Here is an 18,382-nt window from a genome sequence, read left to right as displayed (position 1 = left end):
TGCTATGGCGTTAGATACTTCTACTGTCATTGAGGTATGCAGTAGTCTTGTAAAGACTCTAAAAGTTATTACAGTGCACTGTTACTACAACCTTCAGTCATTGTCATAAATATATGTCAAACATTGTTTAATCAGTCATAAGATCATGAATACTGTTTAGCAGTCATAAATATCATAAAAACATTTCAACATGAAACAAAGATCGACACCAATAAATGACAATATGCAAGCCAAAATGTTTTTACTGAAACAAAATTATCTTTACAAAATGCATGAATGATAGTACATTTTTCACAGAAAGGAAAAAAGGTCACATGAACAGGCCAGGGATCAGTCCCAAATGGCACCCCATTCCCTATATAGTGCACTACTTTTGACCAGGGCCCTGGTCAACGGTAGTGCACAATATTGGGAATATGCTGCCATTTGGGGCACAAACAAGATCCCTTGCGTCAACGGCTTATATCTTTAAATAAACTACTTATTATAATTACATCTCAGCGTCTTCCTGACTGTGAATGTAACGTGTATCATTACAAAACAAAGCAATAAAATAGGCTTTTTGATAGAAAACTTGTATTTTTCCCCCATGTATTATAAGTCATCATAAGTATTTCCATACTGTTGAATGCTGATGATATAAACCCCTTGCTTAGTGGTACTTCTGTGAGCCTCTATAACTGCCTGATTCATACATTAGTTGTCTCTCACACTCAAGTAGGGTGGCAAAATTCAGAAAATTCTCAAAATTCCCAGAAATCCTATTTAAAAAGGACTTACGGATTTCCTGCTTATTTCATCCTGATTGCAGGGAAATTTCAACCAGGATTTCTGGAAAACCTGGGAAAGTTACCAGAATGTGGCATCCCTATACTCAAGATAACAGCAGTTTAGAGGAAAATAACAGACAATCTGAAGGCCACCTTATCCTTAATTAATAAGTGCATTATGGTTGATGATCATGGCCGAGTGGAGAAGTGTGGTGGGACACAATGCATAAGATCTTATAAAATGTACAATATTATTTAAAAATGTTTTTTTTTTTTTTTTGACAAAAATAGCAAATGGTAGCACACAACTATTAAACTGTCCTCTCAAAATGGGCTTGAATAAAAGTGCAACGCACAATTTTCATTTAAAAAGAGTAAAGAACCAACTTGGATAAAAAGGGAGCGCCCATAGCAATTCTGAATGGGTTATTTCCATTTCATCTATATAGCAAAAATAGAACATAGATCAGAATCACTCCAGAACCTCTACACCATTGCAACTGACAAATTGTCTGCATTGCAGAGGTTACTTTCTTCAAGCACAGTATAATAAATACGCTGGTAAAAAACAACTCTAAAAATGGAAAAAGCTATATTCAACGCGTTCCTACAAAATACAATGTTTAGGAATGCAGTCAACAGTGTGACTCTGCTAGGAGGTGGTATTAGTTACTAAAATGGCATTGCACCTCCTTAAAATCAAACATAGGTGCAAGTAGCACCCTGAAAAACGACATAGGAAAATAAATAGATGTACATAAAGGAACGACTGGCAACATTCAGTAAAATTGCAAGTCAGAAAACACTGTAATCAGTGTTTATGAGGATGAGTGGCAGTCTGCTTCACTCCCTTTAGGAAGTCATTCCTGCCACAGTTCTATTGAGTGGATTGTTACTATTATTAGAATGCTACATCTTGTTTGGAAGCAAAATTCATGGTCCAATATCGCTTCCATTCAAGAGACGAGTTACAGCTACTGAGCACTAGTAGGATGGCATAAAAGGTAACATGGATGGCAGTTCCTTCCTGGCTTCTATAACCTATACCGAGTGGAGAAGTTGGCCTGTTCTTCAATCCTTGATCACAGTCAAAGAAAACATAAAAGTAATAACAATTGGGTCCAGTTTCCTGGACACAGGTTAAGCGTAGCATAAAACGCATATCCAATGAAAGGGCTTTTCAGTCCAAGACTAGGCTTAATCAGTGTCCGGGAAACTGGCGCATAATGCTGTAAATTATGAAGGGATGAACGGAAGAAAAAAGAAAACAGTCCAAACTAGGGGTTGGAAAGTTATTTTCAGAGGAAGTCCTTTAGTCAGAGCTACACTCACTCACTCAGTGGATAAATTAAGGTAAAGTGAGAAGTCCAGATCAGGAACATCAGTGCTGGTGGTTTGTTGGAAGAGTAGGCTACTCCATGCTGCAGTTGGCAGGCTACTCCATGATGGCTCTGTAGATCACAGGTTCAACATAGTCTCCTCGGTACCGTGAGTTGATCACTCTCTGCCTCTTCGACTGCTGGATGGCCTCCTTGTCCTCAAAGATCCCATCGAAACGCATGTCTGACGCCTTGGACTGGAGATAGACCGGGGCAGGGCACACACAGATGAGGATTACTTTATGGTCCATTGCCACAGGAAGAAGACTCATTAACAAACATGCTGGAGAAAATGATTCAGTCAGTATGATTCAGTATACTCAGCAGTCCTTAATATAACATCAGAGTGAGAAAGTTAGGAGTTGATGATACACAGTTAAGGTTAGCAACTTTGGAGTCAGTATATTGGATAACTCACAGGTAGCTCTCAGTATACTCACCAGTCTTGACTTGACTTTCTTAGGCAGCTCCTCATCCAGAGTATAGACATCATCTCTCTTGGCTGTTAGTTGTGACCCGTCTTCGAACTCCACCTACATCAAACACCATCAATGCCAAAATAACTACATTTTATGTCGCTCATAAAACCAAACAATGGTTTCATCACAGACTTGTAATGTATTGCTATGAGTTTTTAGGTTTTAAACAATCTGGACAAATGGAGCAGATCAATTAGACTGCAAAGCACTATATGATGTAAAACTGTATAACCTCTATCTGGATAAGGTACATTGTTGCTGAGGGTGAGTGTGAATAGTGTTGCAGTACCTGGTACATTTGGATGATGTGAGCAGCCACAAACTTGGCCCCGTAGACCAGACCATCTGTCCAGCGGACCTGCACCATCTCTCCCTGTGGAGGGGGGCCTATCTGGGCACAGTCCCGGCCCTGGCAACAGAAAACAACCATCAGATACAATCCTACAAACTCACTATTTAGCAAGCACCAAAAAGCAATCACACAATTTTAACCAATGTGTGGTACATATTGTATACGCAATCTATAAACGGCTTATTACCTACTTATAAACCCTGTCATGAATTAGTGACCACAATTTGGCACCCCACCCACTCTCACACACACACAGACGTTTGTCTTCTTACCACAATGTCCTCGGGAAAGAGGTTATCACTGAAGGAGCCATCATCAAAGTTGACCTCATAGAATGTCTCCTTGGACAGCTGCACCACGTCACACTGGTAGTAGCGGCCATTTTTGTGCTTACAGATCACCCTCCTTCCCACGGTGAGCTCATGCATGGCTGCTTTGTTACGCTGAGAGAGAAGAGATCAGTTATTCATCTGGATTAACATCAAATAAGAACTCTAGTAACCTCTTTGGACTGGAAGCACATGGGCATACTTGTGGGAGTTTTTCACTTTAAAATCTAAAACATAGTCATGTTTATATAATACACTGTGGTGAGGACAGCCCTGAATATGTAGAATGCTTAGAAACTATAACATAAAGTATCAGCAGAATAATGTAACCAAGTCCCATCACTGAGCCCTTTAGAGTCCCCACTGTCTGGTGTATAGCTTCCCCTTTCTGAAACACAGTCCTAAATATAAAGTAAAGCACAACCAATGTATACCTCTGTCTGAATAGGGCCCTTGTGCCGGCAGCAGGTGACGTAGACGACAAAGGGCCACTCGTCTGGCTGCATGAGGATCCCAGCGGCCTGGGCACAAGTAGGGTGGTAGGCCGTAGGACAGCGGCCATGGGAGCACTGCACACAGCACCCGGATGTCTTCTTCATCCGCTTCTTACAGTAGTAACATTTCTGCACAGCACAGAAAACAATAAGACCATGCTCAGAGAGACAGGAATAGGAAGTCCCACAGGGAAAACTAGGCCTATACATCCTGTCAAACTGTATACAGTAGAGGCTGGATGAATCACAAACTCACAGGACATCCTCTAAATTCCCTAGTCTAACCTTGTCACATGCATACAGGTGGATGTGCCAACCATGTCAGGTAAAACCAATAATATATTACTTTGGCATAATATGCTGAAGAGAGGATATTCAGCCACTCTCCTTTATTCAAACATTCTTGGAAAAGGTTCTCCTCTATTCATGCACCTTGGTTGGAGAGCGAGGTAGTGACAGAGTCCTATCCCTTAGCACATAATAAATGTTGACATAAGGCTTGCGCAGTACCCAGATTGTCAAACCTGCATACCAACTTTGTGCCATCCCGGAATATTCGGTAATACCGTCACTGAACACAAGGGGCACAATTTTTTTTTTTACCCACAGCCTTCGTAATCCGAAGGTTACAAAGTACATGTAAAATCCCATTGAGAATGCTTACTAAATGCTAACGAGCGGATTGCGAACATTTTATACAGTCTCTGACAAACTGTTTGCAGGACAGACATCCCAGCTCATACAGTTATACAAGTAACTAAAAAATGCTACTCACAGTTTGCTGCACAAAACACACATTAGACAGCAAGGCTCTTGATCCAGTAGGGGATTCTCAGCTGATACAAAGCGAAGCTTGATTTTGGAAGAAGCTAACAACTTAGCTAGATAGCCAACTAGCTACTAAATTAGCCAACCAAATGCACAACCACAGAGCATTTAGCACATTTTAGACAGTTACCTTAATAGCTATAAAATATCTTGCTGGCAAACATTTAGTTGTGAATTCCATACTGAAACTAGATCATCGGATGCGTACTGCACAACAGTTAGTGACTCACAAGGTTCTGGCCTCTCGTTGTTGTGTGCTTGTAAACAAACACCACGTGACTGGGGACTACCAGTAAGCTTCATAATGAATAATGATGTGGCAAGTATTTCCAAATACCCTGGTTTACGGTATACTGCTCAAGCCTATTGATATTTACAGCGTTGAACTCACCAGTTTAAACCTCTGTAGAGGAATCCCACTCAGGTCCACAGGGCTTCTCTCAGTGATGTTCACAAAGCGAGCCTCCAACACTGCTACTGCACACAGCACATGGACCCACCTACAACACAACATGTCAATACAAAGACACCACACCATGAGTGGATTATAAACCTAGTAGATATATTTCAAAAGAACATCCAACTATGTGAACAAAAGAGTACATAAAGAGAAGAGCTCAGTAAATGTTCAGTGTGTGATTTAGACTAGCCCACTCCCTGATCTCTAAGGGGATCTGTCTGGCACAAAGACTTACTTGTTGTTGTTGGCTTTCTGCAAGGCACCCCCCCTCAGCAAACACAAACAGCAACTCTGCAAGGAGAGCAAACTGTCAACCACCATAATCTCAGGTAAGTAAACAAAGTACCAGTCAAAAGTTGACACACCAGACTTAACCAGCATGGCTACCACATCATTCTGCAGCGATACGCCATCCCATCTGTTTTGCGCTTAGTGGGACTATCATTTGTTTTTCAACAGGACAATGACCCAACACACCTCCAGGCTGTGTAAGGGCTATTTGACCAAAAAGGAGAGTGATGGAGTGCTACATCAGATGACCTGGCCTCCACAATCACCCAACCTTAACCCAATTGAGATGGTTTGGGATGAGTTGGACTGCAGAGTGAAGGAAAAGCAGCCAACAAGTGCTCCGCATATGTGGAAACTCCTTCAAGACTGTTGGAAAAACATTCCTCATGAAGTTGGTTGAGAGAATGCCAAGAGGGTGCAAAGCTACTTTGAAGAATCTAAAATATATTTTGATTTGTTTGACACTTTTTTGGTTACTACATGATTCCACGTGTTATTTCATAGTTTTGATGTCTTCACTATTATTCTACAATGTTTAAAATAGTAAAAATCAAGAAAAACCCAGGAATGAGTAGGTGTCCAAACATTTGACTGGTACTGTACATACGGCCAATGCCAAGGTGTGTCACCTGACGACCAGTCACTTATCATTAGAAGAATACTGCAAATACTACTGCCAGATCTAATGCCAGTTTAGAATACTGCAACCACTACTGCCAGATCTAATGCCAGTTTAGAATACTGCAAATACTACTGCCAGATCTAATGCCAGTTTAGAATATTGCAAATACTACTGCCAGATCTAATGCCAGTTTAGAATACTGCAAATACTACTGCCAGATCTAATGCCAGTTTAGAATACTGCAACCACTACTGCCAGATCTAATGCCAGTTTAGAATACTGCAAATACTACTGCCAGATCTAATGCCAGTTTAGAATACTGCAACCACTACTGCCAGATCTAATGCCAGTTTAGACTACTGCAACCACTACTGCCAGATCTATTGCCAGTTTAGAATACTGCAAACACTACTGCCAGATCTAATGCCAGTTTAGAATACTGCAAACACTACTGCCAGATCTAATGACCGTTTAGACTACTGCAACGTTTGCAAACACTACTGCCAGATCTAATGACCGTTTAGACTACTGCAACGTTTGCAAACACTACTGCCAGTCAGTGCCAGCAACATATACTTGGGTCAGGTGAGGTCAGACATAATGAACAGCCACTTGGAGGTGTTGATGAGGTGATGTGTTGTGGAGACACTGACCTCAGTCATGGAATTGGCCTTACAGCGAGCACACTTCCAGTCCTTAGTCACACTCTCTGGATCCACGCCATAACAGCCTGGAAACACACAACCAAACAAACACCATTACCTAAGTGGTTGAAACGTTGTCGCCAATGAACCAGGAGGGAGCATAGGTTGCAGTGTGCATACTCCTTTACTGACAGGCATTCACACATCCGCATGACTGATAGTGCATCTCAACCCTGTTGTGGACAGAGATAATTAAATAACTTCTAGAGTTGAAACAGCCTGCACTTAACGCCTCTTAACTTTCTAAAGTAGAGTACTGCTCTTACCTGGAATGATGGGGTTAACTAGAACCGCCATAGGCCAATGATGTTTGATTTTGAAAATAAATCTGCAAAACAAATATCAACGTCTTGCTACTTTCCAAGACTTTTCCTAAATATTTATGTTTTACATTGTCCAGTTGTCTGAACTTTTAAATCACAAACAAAAAAGTATTTATCTTTAAAAAAAAGCTATTACTAACTTAAGGGGCCAAGGCAAATGTGCTGTAGGGCATTGGTACCCATGCATCCCTCTCCTTACCGAATGAATGTGGTAAATGGATGAATGGGCGATAGATACTGGTAACTGTGCATGTGAATTCCCAATTGAATTTGAATTAACTGAATGAGGAGGGTAAAAGAGGATGATTACATTTAGAACAGCAGTGTAATGAAGCATTGTGTAGTGGGTAGTTGTGTGTAGTTTACAATGGCTAGCCGAACCAAACAAATGGATGCACTGGCAGCATTGCAAATTCTGCAGAATTTAGTTGAGCTGGAGTTGGATCGGATATTGAGCTTGAAATCGACGTTGCTGATGAAGAGGTTTCATCCGATTCTGATGTTGACTTCCGAGCTTACGCCTCCGATGCCTGAGCCTCGCCGCAGAAAAACCAGAACAGGGCCAACAGACCGTGAGACACGAGTTTGGGTAGAAAAGAGTGAGAAGAGGGCAACAGGAACATACTCACAGAGAGAGCAGGCCCTACACCTCACACAAAGACACTAATTGTCAGTGCACTCTACAGTTTTCTTTGTTTATGTGACATGCAGATGTTGCAGCAATCAGAGATTGTACTGTCGCTCATGCTCCCAGAAAAGGAAACAGTACGTGGGACATGTCTATGGATGATCTCAAAGCATTTATTGCACTCTTGTATGTCCGCAGGGAATACTGTGGAAAGAGTATGATGTGGAGTCATTTTGGTCCGATAGTTATGTGGTGGACTTTGCCACGCAACCACTTCAGAGAGATTATGAGACACCTGCGTTTTTGATGACATAAGACCAATACGGGTGCAGATGGAGAGATTCGTCACCGTCTCACACACCTGGAAAAGTGTAACGAAGAATTGCATTGCTCGTTACTGTTAACTCTAAAATGATAATGACTCGGTTCCAGTTTAACAACATTTACATCACCGTATCTGAACGGTACATAGTTGCCATTACACTCAGGCCCGGTCAAATGAGGGAAAATTCTGCGCAGGTGCACAAATAACAGAGTGAGAGCACTGTAATAACAGAAGTATAGGGATACCTAAAATATGAATTTAACAGTTACAAGCCAGGAGAGAACATAACTGTTGACGAACAACTGTTCCCAACCAAAGCTAGGTGCCGTTTTACCCAATACATTGCCAACAAACCAGACAAATTTGGAATTAGGTTTTGGTTAGCCGACGATGTTGAAGACAGCTAGAAAAGATGAAACCAGGCCAGCGGGTGAGTGACAGACTCGTTGAGCCTTACATGGCTAAAGGCAGAAATGTGATCATGGACAACTTCACATCAATTTCCCTGGCAGACAAGTTGATTGCAAATAAGACTAGCCTGCTCAGAACATTGAACAGAGAAGAAGACTAGCCTGCTCAGAACATTGAACAGAGAAGAAGACTAGCCTGCTCAGAACATTGAACAGAGAAGAAGACTAGCCTGCTCAGAACATTGAACAGAGAAGAAGACTAGCCTGCTCAGAACATTGAACAGAGAAGAAGACTAGCCTGCTCAGAACATTGAACAGAGAAGAAGACTAGCCTGCTCAGAACATTGAACAGAGACGGGAGCTGTCGCCCTCTGCACAACACAACATACCAGTGGAGCTGTAATCCAAATCCGATTTTCAATAAGACTTTATAGAATTATACTAAACATATCCTCTATCCAAACAAATAACTATTGTTGTTATATCTTGTCATGGAAATATTTCCACTAATATTTATTAATCCTATATTATAGTTCATGCACATTTATAAAGCATTATAAAGTCTTGGTGTTTTGTTTAGGCATAGGGCAAATAATCTGACCTTTTATTTATTTATTATTTCACCTTTATTTAACCTGGTAGGCTAGTTGAGAACAAGTTCTCATTTACAACTGTGACCTGGCGCCTTGCTGGTTATATTATCATATTTTACTTTCTCATTTGAAGAAGCTGTAACTGGACTGCATTACTTAGTATAACTAATAAGATCTACAATTGATCAAATGTATTACACTGTAATGTTTTTATTGTAAGAGAAACGAAAATGGGCTATACCTTTTCAAGTAGGGCTTTGTAGAATTATACTAAACATATCCTGACTATCTAAACAAATAACTATTTTTACATGGATATATTTCCACAAATATTTATTCATGCAATTCATATTTTACAATTGTTTATGCACTATTTATCAAGTGTTTGCACACCTTGCGGGTTGATTTGTATCTGATGTGTATGCTAAAAGGATGCCCGGCAACATTGTGTAGTGGGTACTTATAGGCTGAAAGGCCCAGCTGTTCTAGTGTTAAAAGGGGTGGCATGCTGGGTAAGTAGTAGTACTGACTGGTGTGTACGCGGACACTGCAGTGGGAGCAGCTGATGAGCAGGCTGGTGCCGTCTGGCTCCAGGTGAGGGGTGGTGGGGGCCGGGGGGCCCGGTTCCTTCTCCTCAGCGCCCTCCTCTGGCTCCGTGGTGGTGGTGAAACACATCTCAGGGATCAGAGGCTTGGTTCTCAGCCTGCCTCCAGGCAGCACCACTGGAGGGTCCGTACCGTCATCAGCACACTCTGTCTGGAAACAAAACAATCATATTTAGCAACTCTTGGGAGGACCATAGAAGTACACTTCAGAAAATAACTCATTCAAATTGTTCAAACAAATGCTTTTCTGTGTTTGCCTTCATCAGCACACTCAGTCTAGCCATGGATAGAGGGAGGGACAAAGTAATACAGCTACTTAGACTGGGCAGACAAACCTGAAATAACTATCACTGAACAGTATATCAGAAGTGAGAAGAGGAGCACTGGGGAATGTACTAAAATTGCAAAAACGTCTCCCCTGAGAAACAAGTGAAGAAAGGGGGAACTGAATCACATAGCAGGAGCTTCACTCTCACAGAAACCCCTGCAGATTAATGACTGACAGACTTTCAGAAGACTAACTTCCCAAATCCCCTGCTGAGTGTCTCCTCCTCTCCTCAGCCACTGGTGATCACACACACACACACACACACACACACACACACACACACACACACACACACACACACACACACACACACACACACACACACACACACACACACACACACACACACACACACACCATTACTCCCTCTCTTTCCTCACCTGCTGGAATGCCTGGAAGAGTGAGCACACAGAGCAGTATGGGGCCTGGAGGCCCATGCAACGGTTGTACTCCTTCTCTTTCTTCAGGTTGGGGGGTCTATTCTGCCACAGGTGGGCCAGGGGCTTGGCCCACGACTCTCCCTCTAGCCCATCCTCGTCTACTGGGGGCTGCTCTGGCAACTCTTAAAACGACAGCAAAATAAATAGATTTTAGCATTGGCACATGCCATATCCCAAACAACTTACAGAGCTGTCGATATTGACTGTTGCACATGAAGGAAATCAAATCCACCATGCTATTTGTTTTAATCCCCTGAGCCATTGGAACCAAACAGACAGTTATGAAAACACACACAGACAAACTACTATCACGCCATCAAGTATGCCAACATCATCGTTCTACTCCATGGAGGAACATGCCTGACACGGCTTTCCTACAAGTCACCATATCCATTGCTTAGGAAAAGGAAGCCTAACTGGGGCTAAACTATGTGAGTGAGGAAGTGACATTTTAACTCACCCTCGTCACTCATGTCGTCTTTCATCAGACGCTGGTGACAAGGCAACGTCCCCAGTTTTCTGGGCACAGCACCATCATCCTCTCCCTCTTCTGCCCTCTGGTGGAATAAAAGAGATTAGGAACAGAATCATTAGCTCTGATTCATTGAACATGCACAGTACAGTATATTTGACCTCAGAACAAACATGATAAAGCAAATCCAACAGACAGAGGTTCAGTGGTGTGTGATGTTTGGACTCCACTCCTCTTCTCCATCTCTACTCCTCTCACCTTGCTGTCATCCTGTTCCTCTCCTTCACTATCACTACTATCATTCCTCCTCTCCTCCTTGCCCTCCCTGGTCTCTCCCTCGCTGTAGTCTCCCTTGGCGTAGCTGTGGACGTGCAGCACGTCTGCAGGGCTCAGGGTCCTCTGAAAGAGCCGGTGGACAGGGCTGGAGCTGCTGGCTGGGTGGGAAGGGCTGGAGCTGCTGGCTGGGTGGGAAGGGCTGGAGCTGCTGGCTGGAGGCTTCACATCCTCACTGGGGCCGGCCTTCTCTGAGCTCTGGGGGGAGGGTTCTGGGGCCGCTGGTTGGGTTGACTGACTGGTAGTCTGTGGCTGAGTGGATTTTAGAGAGACTTTGGCTTTCATCTGAAGTGCTAGCTTTCGGCTGGCGTTTGTGTTTCGGTTGGTCTTTGTGTTGAGTGGGGGCTTTGTTCGCTCATTTTTAACATCCTCTGCCTTTAGCTCTGAAATAAACAAACGTGAAAAACTGGAGGCACTGTCTAAATCAGTGGTATTCAAAGCCGAGGAACAGCAGTGGGGTTAGCAAAAAGTACCTAATAAAAAAAAAATTCAAAAAGGAAGAGTACAAATTATTGTATGGGACAATATACAAACATTTTTGAGAAAGATGAATTGAAAAAAAACATTTACAGATTTGGGGTGTGGTCACAAGAAATTCCTGGGGGGAAAAGATAGGGTCCCCAAAAATTGAATACCACTGGTCTAAATTATCTCCCTCATAAATGTGTTTTTTCATGTGGATAAAGTCATACCTTATACAGTTTCCAGCTGTGATGGAAACAGGAAGTGACAGTACAATTTTATTTTGCCGAAAGATAATTTGTTCGTTCGACATGGTGGGATCTTTTTGTGTCAGTCAAATAAATGTAAGAAATGTTGGTGGAAACACCTTTATGCACAAATATTGATATAATAACCATCATACTGAAGTAAACTTGTAGTCACACGATGATATGGTGTGTGGTCCTCCCACTACGACTCAGGAAAGCATGCAGTTTATTAGGCTACAGATGAAATAAGTTATGATGAACTTCACAGGGTGGTGAAAGTGCTTATTCTGGTGACACGATTGATATGACTGCAGTTTGACAAATAATAGCCATAATAATCTCCTCATGTAGACTAGCATACCCCCACTATATATGTGAGCTGTTGGCTAGAGCACAGGTTCCAAGACCAGAGTAGACAACAGTTTGTGTGACAAAACTATCGGTAGAGTTGAAAATAGGATGGAAACACATCACACTTTTGATTTTTTTTCCTGTACATACAAAAGTAAATTTAGTGTGCACTACATCATCATGCACAGACATTTATCAGCAACAAGTCCATTTGGTGGAAACACCACTGGTGGGAAAAGGGCACATCTTTTCTTTATGCAGATTTTGAATATCTGATTTAAAATCTGTCACCAATTGGATGGAAACCTAGCTACAGTCTAACAAATCAATATGCAGTATTTTTTGGTGTTATAGTCAAAGATGAACTGAGGTACCTTTGTGTGCCAGACTGTGTCCCTTCTCCTCCTGGCCCAGCTTGGCTTTCTTCTGGTCCACCTCTCCCTCCTCCTCCTCCTCCTCTTCATCAACCTGCTCAGTGTCTCCGTCCTCTGCTGCCTCCACATCTCCTCCTCGCTGGCGCTTTTTCCCAACCTTCGGGCTGCATTGGCACAGGACAGAGAGAGGAACTGAGAATATTATTATTATTTAAATACAATAATCCTCTTTTGAGAAACTTGCTCAAAGTGGAGACCAAAACCCAGTATGAATGAATGCTTTCCTTTGATCATTAAAGGGGAAATGTGCATTTGAAAAACAAAACGGTCACCCCGCCACTTGATTTGGTAAACAGCTGAGGGATGGGGTTAGAGAAATGTAACCACTCAAATTCAGACAGAGCTATGGATGCAAGAACTGACCATGCATGAGATGAAAATGATAGCTTAAACCATGTTGACCCTATACCCTATATTAGTAAGGTACGACAGCTGAACTAAGCTTGAGGCGTTTAGAAGTTATATTCTTCAAGAATTACCGGGTATATATAATTCATTTAAAAAAATGTATGTTGCAATCACCAATTTAATATAGATATAAATATACAGAGAGTACAAAACATAAGGAACACCTGCTCTTTCAATGACAGACTGGCCAGGTAAAAGTTATGATTCCTTATTGATTTTACGTTAAATCCACTTCTGTGTAGATGAAGGGGAGGAGACTTGGTTTCATGCATAAGCCTTGAGACATGGATTGGGTACGTGTGATTTAGGTGCCTTTGAACAGGGTATGGTAGGTGCCAGGCACACCGGTTTGAGTGTGTCAAGAACTGCAAAGTTGGTGGTTTTTCCACACTCAACAGTTTCCTGTATGTATCAAGAATGGTCCAACACCCAAAGAACATCCAGCCAACTTGACAACTGTGGGAAACATTGAAGTCAAAATGGGCCAGCATCCCTGTGGAACGCTTTTGACACCTTGTAGAGTACATGCCCTGACGAATTGAGACTGTTCTGAGGGCAAAAAGGGGTGGAAATCAATAATAGGAAGGTGTTTTTAATGTTTTGTACACTCAGTGTATATGAAGTTACACCAGCTAGAGACAATACTACACTACAGTAAAGCATGGACCTCTTCTCCTCCTGAGTGGTGGTGCATGGGGTATTCTCCTGGTCAGGGGCCTCGCTGCGGCTTGGACCCTCCTTCCCAGGCTCCCCTGTCTTCAGGAAGTCAGCAGCCTCTGGCGTGGGCCTGGAGTGGTCAATAGGAGTGTTGTCCTTCCCTGCCTTCCAGGCCTTGTAGCGGTCTGGTTGGAACTTCCTCACAAACACATCCATGGAGATCTTCACCATGTCCTTACGACACGAGCACTGGGGGAGGGAGGATAGGGATTGGTCATGAGTATATTTTATAATAAATGCCACTTACCAATTTCATCCAAAGCAACTTAAGGTATGAGTGCATACATTTTAGTATGTGATCCCTGCGGGAATTGTACCCATGACCATACAAACTGAGTAACACAAGACCAATCACAGATCACACTAAATAAATGACTTGGATTCATGCATACTATGTGTTAATTCATTTAGTTGTACATACCAGTGTGGCTATTTTGCCATAATCGATCCATCGCTGTGTGGCAAAGTTAGTGGATTCAGCACAGTTGAAGCCGTGGTTGAAACCAGCGTGGTAACCGAATGGGAAGGTCACTATGAACTGGCCTGCCTCCTGGGTTATCTAAGCACACAACAGACACATAGTCAGACCCACAGGTTTGTATTTTGTTGATGTATCCCAACTTTGTCAAAGGTTGGGAAATTTGATAACATGTTGCCATTGAAGAGCGGTCACCTTCTCAAACGGTATGCCATATTTCTTCAGGATGGAGGGTGAGATAAGAGTCATCTTATGCCGCAGGAAAGCTTCACAGCTCTGAGCACTCCCAGGAAAGAACCCTGCATGAACAGGAATCAAAGACGTTAGGAATTCTGCTGATCACTGTCTGATAATGTGTTGACATGAAGAATATTGATAATCAATGAGCAGTTTCCCGTAGGATTTTTTTCAGCAGCATTGGAAGAGTAAGCGGGGGTGGGGTCTTCCAGGGGCATAAATCTACATGTCATTTTTTTTTTTATTAAATGCGCAGGTGCTAAATGCAAGTAGAGGAAACTCTGATGAGGAATGAGGATCAATTAGGAAATTCCTTTCCACCATAGGAGGCTGGTGGGAGGAGCTAATGAAGGACAGGATCATTGTAATGGCTGGAATGGAATTAATGGCATGGTATCAAACACATGGAAACCATGTTTGACTCCATTCCATTTATTATATTCCAGCGTGCCTCCTCTGCTCCACTTACCTTTAGCAAGACGTTCCAATCTCTTCCCATGTTCAGGGGGAACAACATACCTGCAGAGAGACAAGAGTAATGATGTAAATGGTAGTCAAGATGCTGTGTTAGGTAAGTAAATAAATCAAGTAAGGCTTGTCCTAGGCAGAGCGGCCCATAGGGTAGGAGCCAATCTCCTGTTTCTGTAGCATGAAGTAGCTTGATGTACAAGTACACCTCCTGGACAAAACGCTGGTGTTGGGTACTACGTACAATAACAACCCAATGACACACACTCCATTTGTAATTTGTAAAATAGACATACGTTAATATCCATTGGTATAACTTCACTGCACCGTGTGTTTTTTTTTATCTGTACAAAATACATCAACAGTTTACCAGGACTTGGGCTCTCCAAAGTGCAGGTAGTTGATGCTGTAGAGATCCATATCTTCAGTGTGCCAGGCAAAGGTGCTTTTCCACATGCCAAAATACAGGTAAGGAGTGTTCACTCCCTTTATCTTGATCCCACTCTCCCTCTCCACAGTGTCCAGGATAGTGTTCAGATGACCAATGTTCCACTCTGTCACATCCTAGGAAAGATAGAGATGGCGCAGAGAAAATGTTGGTGAGGGTAAGCAGAGACATTGACATTTCAACAGTAGGTTGTTAGGTGAACCGACAGTGTGTGATGATAGGAATAACTCACTGGGTCGTACAGGGTTCCGTTGATATCCGCTCCATAAAGAGGCGGGTTAAAAGTCAGGTTCTTCCAGAACTTTCTCTCCAGCTCCTCAAAATCCACATAGCGGGGATTACAGAACCTACAATGACAACGGATGATTAGATGTGACAATCAAAACAAATTACATCTTGCAGTGATTTTAGAACTATAGCCAGTTACAACCATGTAACTGTGTATACCTATGTTACAATCATTTCCATTTATTTGAAGAACAGTGCATATGGAAAGTTGACAGCACAAACAGTCATTCTGTTACCAAATTTGCATCTGCACTGTTCTTCAAGTAAATGTGTTTTTGTAAAAATGTCAGTGAAAGTTGTTAAAAGTAGTCCTTGTGCATATAGCTGTATGGTTTGGCATACATTGTAAAGTGACAAATCTAAGTCTCAGCATTACGCTGTTACCATGGTATTGCCCATAACAGTACAAGGGCTCACTTGTCTGTGTTGGCAGTCTTGCGGAACTCTCGGACAGTCATGGGTTTCTTCTGGATGTTGTACTGTGTGAAGAGACCTGACTGGCCAGTCACCACCTGCTGTATAGGAGCAGGGATCACCAGGTCATCTATGTCATCATAAGTACGTCTAGGCTTCCAGTCTTTGGGTGGAATAACCTGGAAAATACATATCAAACATAGGATTGAGTTAGTCTTTATACAGAGTGCATTTTTCTTAGAACAGGATATAGACAGGCCTATAGATCTTTGGTTACACCTCATCTGATGTTGGTTGGGCACCTTCTACTTTTCTCAAAACAGGATGTAGATCAGGGAAATAAATGCTTATGATCTTCAGAAAAGTAGATGCAAACACACACACCTTAGCCATTCCAGCTCGGTGTGCTCCCTGTGACTCCATGTAGGCGATGTAACGGCTGAAGTCCTTAAACTCTTCCTTGGTAGGGTGAAAGGTCATGATCCTGGAGCCAGGAGTCTGCTGGGATGCAGTGTCTGTCGCCATCCTCGAAGAAGAGTTGCTCTGATCTGCAAACACTGGACAAGAGAACACATTTGTTTTGATCAATGTCTGTTTAATAATTTCTCTAAAACGTTGCATCACATAGAACATGTTGCAACTACTTATAATAGGCCCATGTGTGGTGCAGTTGACAACTAACACAAACAGATGTTGTAGAAAGGTGCTAAACTTGCCTAAATTGTTTTGGTACAGACGAACACTTGTCGCCCCCTATAGTTATTAAAGCACAAAGTTCATCCTACAATGGTCACCTACTACTGTAAACACAACACGGTAAAAAAACAGAACACAATATATACATGTTTTTGTGGGACTGAGGGGCTAGGGAATGTCGTCGTAATTACTTCAGACTATAGCTAGCTAATATCAACAGTTAACTAGCAGCTGGATAACATATCAACAACAAAAGTCAAATTCAATCGGCCAGTTAGCCAACGTTGCTTCGCTCATTGATGTCCAGTAACCCAATCTAATTCTAAATATCGATATCCTCCGTGAGAGAGATAGCTAGCTAGCACCACTAGAAGCTATTTAACTTAGTTGTCGAACTTTTCGTAATAGATTACAACATAAAGTTAATAACTTGCTAATGCTACTCTAGCGAGCTAGCGCCAGGTTTTTGACATGTTCCCGCCCACCTGCTGATTGTGATTGGACGACACTCTCATTAAAGTTATTCCTACATTTGTGATTGGTTGAATTCCAAGTCATTTAAGGACCGGGCCCAGTGTCAGTTAACTCCCGGAAAACGTATAGCGTTAGCATGTTAGCTAGCAAGATGCCTGACAAACCTGACTGTATCATACCTCTATCTACTTTAGTTATTCATGTATAGCAATGGTAAAGTAATAACGTATGATCTTGCCATGTTATGCAAATATGTTAAAGATAACGGAACAGAGACAACTTTGAGAAGCAAGTAGGCTAGCTTGCTAATGTCAGTGTAGCATAGCTCGCTAACGTTAATTGAAAGCGCAATTATTCCAGCAACATAAGTTACCGAAAGTTACTTAAAAGCACACAAGTTTTGATGTTTAAAATATTAACTTACAAAAGCCGACCAAGATATGACTGAATGCTCGCTCCAAATCTTTAAAAGCAGAAGACGATTTGTTAACAAATCACCGTGGTCAGGGAAGATAGACCTCCATATTAAGCCAGTGTCGTACGCATGCTCAATGTGTTTGTTTACAAGGATGAAGGAGGGCGTGTCCCACGCGCTACCGAGACTAATCAAAATGCAGTATTTTGCCATGACTCCGCCTTGTTATACTACTCAGGCCCTAATATGCAAACTGTAGCCTTATTAATACATTAGTGCTCATTAAAAAATTTATGAAAATTATCACTAGCCTTCCCCATCTCACTATCCCATTTCTCTTTACAAATACCACATTTTCTTCAGCACAAATGTCATACTTCAAAACGGTGAGTCATAGTGTATCATCTTTTGCAATATGATGTTAAAATGGCCAGCAATGGTATTGAATGCAAGCATGATTTTGCTTCATCCCTTAGGGCAATTATTTTATTATACAGTACATGTAAATTGTATTTTCTGGCCACTTGACTTGTCAAACTGTTATTCCATTAGGTCTGAACAATGTGCAACATCCTACTGATCATAATTATATTACCTACTATAAAACACAATGCAGTGTATGCCATTCTGTGACTGATATTCCAGGGATTATGTCAGGACAGGGGTTCTGTCAGGACGG

At 42.0% G+C, this 18,382-nt stretch overlaps 1 protein-coding gene across 2 annotated transcripts; it reads right to left on the bottom strand.

Moving 5' to 3' along the window:
• Positions 1 to 224: 224 nt before the first annotated feature.
• Positions 225 to 17,846, bottom strand: LOC106560339 (lysine-specific demethylase 4A). Of its 2 annotated transcripts, none has more exons than XM_014123172.3 (22): positions 17,713 to 17,846; positions 16,503 to 16,675; positions 16,122 to 16,297; positions 15,649 to 15,763; positions 15,339 to 15,532; positions 14,970 to 15,019; positions 14,459 to 14,562; positions 14,207 to 14,344; positions 13,736 to 13,974; positions 12,601 to 12,764; positions 11,091 to 11,548; positions 10,821 to 10,917; positions 10,301 to 10,482; positions 9,518 to 9,743; positions 6,658 to 6,734; positions 5,327 to 5,382; positions 5,023 to 5,131; positions 3,744 to 3,932; positions 3,253 to 3,423; positions 2,918 to 3,037; positions 2,590 to 2,682; positions 225 to 2,346 (listed from the first exon to the last, which is right to left on the bottom strand). In XM_014123172.3, the coding sequence occupies exons 2-22, from the start codon at positions 16,641 to 16,643 to the stop codon at positions 2,206 to 2,208; spliced, it is 3,240 nt and encodes a 1,079-aa protein (XP_013978647.1). In that variant the 5' UTR covers positions 16,644 to 16,675; positions 17,713 to 17,846; the 3' UTR covers positions 225 to 2,205. The 2 variants fall into 2 exon arrangements, with proteins under 2 accessions (XP_013978647.1, XP_082813123.1); XM_082956997.1 differs by having other exon boundaries at positions 2,294 to 2,432.
• Positions 17,847 to 18,382: the final 536 nt, after the last annotated feature.

The sequence above is a fragment of the Salmo salar genome, chromosome 10 (genome assembly GCF_965601325.2).
Source record: "Salmo salar chromosome 10, fSalSal1, whole genome shotgun sequence".
In the NCBI taxonomy this organism is placed as follows: Eukaryota; Metazoa; Chordata; class Actinopteri; order Salmoniformes; family Salmonidae; genus Salmo; species Salmo salar.
The sequence above is the reverse complement of the archived record's forward strand: the minus strand, read 5'-3'. Positions and strand labels throughout refer to the sequence as shown.